The sequence below is a fragment of the Notothenia coriiceps genome, unplaced genomic scaffold (assembly GCF_000735185.1).
Source record: "Notothenia coriiceps isolate Sejong01 unplaced genomic scaffold, NC01 NC01_scaffold00032093, whole genome shotgun sequence".
NCBI lineage: Eukaryota > Metazoa > Chordata > Actinopteri > Perciformes > Nototheniidae > Notothenia > Notothenia coriiceps.
The window spans coordinates 1-5,328 of record NW_011364794.1 but is presented as its reverse complement, the minus strand read 5'-3'; the positions used below and the strand labels follow the sequence as shown (position 1 = coordinate 5,328).

Sequence of the window (5,328 nt, the reverse complement as noted above, 5' to 3'; positions counted from 1 at the left end):
TTTATCCACGGTTTGATTCTGTATGCCATTGACTTGTTATCATGAGTGTGACTTGATGAACCTGCTGGAATAAAACATGAACTATTGGTTCCTAATGACCCTTGCTGCCTCCTACTGTGTATGTATGACATGATATAGTAAATTCAAGACGCATAAGGCCGACAAAACAAGTATGCTGATCCTAAGCTAGAGTTTTTTGTGTGTAAATGTTTATTGTAATTCCATTAAACACACATTTTCCATGGCTTCCTCTGTATGAGTGTATGGGTTACAAATGATTAATGATCTTTTATAACATATTATGTTTACACTGGGTTTTAAGTATCTGATTTTGTTTCATAATTATGATTGCATTTCTATATTAGGCGTATGGCTAGGTTTAATTTTGGAAATATTTTTATAAACAACACGGCAGGTTGAACACAAAATAGAAATCCACATAGTACATACAATCAATTAAAGGTCCCATGGCATGGCCATTTCTACTGATCATAATGCCATTGTTGAGGTCTACTAGAATAGATTTAGATTGTGCAATTTTCCAAACTCACATTGGTTTCTCATACAGCATCTCTGTATAGTATGTGTATTCACTCTCTGTCCTACACGGCTTGTAGAGCTCCTGCCCCCCCCCTGCGAGACACAGCGAAACCCAGCCTGAAACACACACTCACCCGCAGCCTGGCTGGGAGTTTGTGTTACGACGTTACGTTACGTCACTATACCCGAAATACGTCACTGTACCCAGGAAGAAAAAGAGAAATCTCCAACGAGGCGTTCTGGGGGAGCATAGACAGGTCTTCTCTGTGTTAGAGTTTTACTCGCTACAGGGTGTACTTTGAGGGTTTGTAACTCTGCAGACCGTTTACATGCAGGAAAAGTTACATAACACACAAGGGGACGGGTAATAAACAGAAAAGCATGACATGGGACCTTTAAACAACACATTGGAAAATATAGGTTAATATAAGGTTAATTAAACCTATAAATAGTATAATCTACTAACTGTATTTTTATTCTTCATTGAAAAAATTAACAAATTACAACAAAAAAAACGTCAGCAACATAAAATTAATCCAAGAAATAATGCATTATTTGTTGATATTTTATGAGTTTGTTGTTCAGTCAGTGTTTGTAACGTTGATAATATGAATAAGTTAAACATGTTGGACTTAAATGATTTAGATTTGATTGAAGAAAAAAAAAATTCTGATGTGTTTCTATTATTTAACTACGGGGGACACATTTCAGTGTTACACAGGAAGCAGCGCGGAGGGGATTTCAAGCGGCACACTCGCCTCTTCCGGTCTCTTTTCCCTTAGCCACCGGACGAAAATGGTAAGTTGCAACGCTGGCGGAGAGAAATCTCCAAACATCTAAGTAATGTTTCATTTATCCGACACAAACTGTTGCTGTTTCCATGTCGGATAATCATCTTTACCGTTTGGGTGAAATATTTTCGGGATGAAAGTGGATTTTAATAAAAAAATAACATTGTTCCTGTTGCTAGGAAGACAGTGTTCAGAAGCTACTGTTAGCATTCAGGATCGTAAGCAAAATGGGCCTAAATTAACCGGTAAAAAATCACCACATAGCGTTGAAAGTACTCTAAATAATCCTGTTATACCCGCCACGTTACTACAGATATATTACGTTATTGTTGGTGTTGGGCTTTAGCAAGGTACAATGCTTACTAGCTTGTCCATAGCAGTTAGCATAACTAGCTTTAAGTGTGCTTCCTCAGAGTGTACACACTGAAGGCATGAAACTGGCTTTTATTTTTATTGCTAAAAACTGAAAATTGGACTTCCTTTTTGTGCCTTTATAATATGTAAACAAGAATTGGCCACTTGCTCACACCTGTTCAATGCTTCACCTCTGCTATACTTCTTGCATTCAAAGTTGAGCACGAGTTCTTGTTTGTATTTTGCGAAAACGATGTACTTTTGAGGGTTTAGGGTTGTACTTGACTGCTTCTATATTAATTTTATATCTTATGTATGTGCCTGAAGTGGGCAGACATGTTGAAAGGCCACAATATAATGTAGTCGGTAAAACACCACCAGAAAACAATAGAAAATTGAGTTGGACAGCATGATGCCTTTTTGGTGCTTTGTATTTTAAAACGTAATAATGCACATGTTTTTTACTTTACTGTTTTATATTGAGGTGTTTCTGTGTTCCTACTTGTGTACATGAGGTGGCAGAACACCTCACTATAATGTAGTCAGTGCAACAACACTACTTTATACTCAATGTTGACATAATTGGCTTAAAACCTAACAACTGGTGTTAAGAATAGGCATCTTGAAAGTACATTTAATGAGTAGCTCTAATGGCTTCTACTACAGGTGTACTTAATGTGTCCACTAAGTGAATCTATGTTTGAGCACAGATCCATATTGCATCCCTTGTGTTACATATCATGTGTTTGCTGCTCAGTCTTGTCTGTGATGTTCCAAACACAAATGTCTGAACATATGATTTCCTGTGATTCGTACTTCTGTTCTGAGACAAGACCATGCAGAGCTTTCTAACTCTTGATGATAGAAATCTGTGGGAATTGTTTTTCTGATTGCCTCTTTTTATTTATTCCCACCTCCTTTAGACGAAGGGAACTTCATCTTTCGGAAAGCGCCGGAACAAGACGCACACTTTGTGCCGTCGTTGTGGATCCAAGGCTTACCATCTGCAGAAGTCCTCCTGCGGCAAGTGTGGCTACCCCGAGAAGCGCAAGAGGAAGTGTAAGTGACCAAATAAAGTGTTTTTTTTATTATGCCCAAAACTGTTATTGAATACTCTGCAGATCATGTCAAAAAATTACCATCACAACTTCCATAGAATATATATTTTATTGTCGTCATACGAAGTACAACGACATTTCTTTGGCAACTCTCACTGCAGTAAAAAATAGACAGTAATATATAAGTGGTAAAAGCAGAGGTGACAGTGCAACGAGATAAAATTCAATGTGCATATTGACACTTGCCGTCTAAACACGTTCAATGTACAAATGTAGTGTATTTCTAACTGTTCATAAAGTGTTAGTCATATATTTTTATTCGGCAATCGTCCCTAATACCCAACTTGATTTTATGACGAACAAAAGTAGAAGGATGCTCATGAAAGACGCTGGAGTCGGACAATTAGAATTGTTTCACTTGTGTTTAAAGTAAGACTTAAAAGTAAGACTTAAACGTAAGCCGAATTTCACGATAATTGCCCTTTTTTAAAAACTTATAATTTAGGCATATTTATTGGAAACATTGCAAGTGTGCCGTTGAATCTGTAATGGACAGAAACACATTTTCTTCGATGTATCCAGTCAATTAATCATTTGATGTAAAACCGACTCGTTTAGTTGTACGATTTGTATTTAGGTATCTCTACGGTCTCGTTGAAAGACTCATCAATGCTGCTTGCCGATGATGATGAAAAATAAATTTCTGAACAATTGATTGAAAATGATGCCAGTGATTTCTCTGAGGTAAGCATCATTGATGAAGAGCAGAACACCACAACTACCCTCCCATCATGTAACACAAGTGTAGAAATATATCACGTAGAACCAGTTCAGGTGTTTGCTCGTTAGCTGGGACTCTTCAGAGCATCTGATCCATCATGGTTATCAGTTACACCTTTGGAAAAAGGACAATTTTCTGGTTCAACCGGATTTATTTTTGGTTTGTTTTGTAGACAACTGGAGCGCTAAGGCCAAGAGGAGGAACACCACCGGAACCGGCCGTCTGAGACACCTGAAGGTCGTCTACCGCAGATTCAGGTACGATTTAAGATGTGATATTCACACAACACGGAGCAGGGCTTTCATTTCAGACTTTTTATTGTGAAGCATTCATTTAAAAGATAACCAACATGCTGCTTTTCCATATACATGTGTGAGAAAAGTACTTTTTAAAATGAATGAAATGGGAAGATAGACACAGGTGAGATACTTTTAGTTGTTAAACATCAACCAACAAGACATCCTAGTCTTCTCAATTAGAGGCGAAGTCCCTCCCTTTCCTCCGTGGGGCCTTATTTCGGGTAAAGTATGCATTGAAGTCAATGAAGAGAGAACGCGTATCTTTCGATCCCGTTTGAATTGTGCCACGAATTACACATATGATGTTTGTCAATTTAAAAGATAATTTAGCAAGTCAAAAAAATTAAAATGTGTTGTAAAAATGTGAAGTAACACTTTGTGTGAAACCGCTCAATGAGCTACATCTCCCGTCTCGCTCCACACACCAAGACGGCCGTCACGTTGGCACATTTCACTTCTTTCTTTCAGAACGAGGCGGAAAGTATTAAAAGAGGTGAAAATCACTCTTAGTCTGGGCATGTTGGGAGCTGTGCATACACACCAGGGGAGTTAGTCGGTTCATTAGAGCCAGCATGCGGGACCGGGACTCTGGGATTTGTAGTCTTTCTAGTTGCGTATTTTTCAGTCTTATATTTCAACAGTTTTACGACAAACTGACTTTTTTCACACGGAAATTATTTTTAAAGATTGACAAACATCATATGTGTAATTCGTGGCACAATTCAAACGGGGTCGAAAGATAATCTTTCTCTCTCCATTGACTTCAATACATAATTTTTCAGAAATAAGGTCCCATGGGGCGGAACTAGATGGGCGGGACTTCGCCTCTCTAGAGAACTTTCTACATGTGTTTCTGGTGATGCATTAGAGGTTTTCCCACTTCATCTTTAATGTATGAAGAGTGTCAGTAATGTAAACGATGTAATGTCGTCTAAACACCACGGTGAACGTGTTTGCGTGATCTCACTCGTACATCTGTGAGACACGATAAACACTTTCGAAGTAATCCAGATTGTAGTAAAACATTTTCTGATTTATCAACTTTTTACTACAAACATTGGATCTGCTGTTGACATATTTTCAACACGGAGCATAAGCAGGCTTCCTGCAGCTCCACCTGCCAAGAGCAATCAGGATCATTAATATATTGATATCAGGCTGTGATGAGAAACAGTATTATGTTGCCAGTGTTATTGACATAGTGAAATTAACAAAATACGGGTGTCTTCGCAAACAAATATGGGTTAAAACAAATGTTTACACAGACACACACAACGATGTCATTACTTTGATATTCATCCTGAATACACAGCTTTTTACTCAGACAGTAAACATGAAGCTGTAAACTAAATATCTGGTACCTTGAACGGTCAACACTGCCTCGACTAGATTGCTTTATTTTCCTGGAACTGAACCTAAAGTCCAACACTGTCCAATACTCTCCCCCCCGATATCCGCAGCGCCCCAAGCCTGGACACTTTACAAAAAGCCCTCAAAACTAACCT

General features: G+C 38.3%; 1 protein-coding gene across 1 annotated transcript; it reads left to right on the top strand.

The window, feature by feature from the left end:
* The first annotated feature begins 1,260 nt into the window (after nt 1–1,260).
* On the top strand, nt 1,261–3,863 carry rpl37 (ribosomal protein L37). Its single transcript, XM_010788703.1, has 3 exons — nt 1,261–1,338; nt 2,609–2,744; nt 3,697–3,863. The coding sequence occupies exons 1-3, from the start codon at nt 1,336–1,338 to the stop codon at nt 3,846–3,848; spliced, it is 291 nt and encodes a 96-aa protein (XP_010787005.1). The 5' UTR covers nt 1,261–1,335; the 3' UTR covers nt 3,849–3,863.
* Nucleotides 3,864–5,328: the final 1,465 nt, after the last annotated feature.

Coding starts and splice junctions, on each gene's coding strand:
- rpl37 (XM_010788703.1), top strand. Junction 2,745..3,696: donor CGAGAAGCGCAAGAGGAAGT/GTAAGTGACCAA, acceptor TTTGTTTTGTAG/ACAACTGGAGCGCTAAGGCC.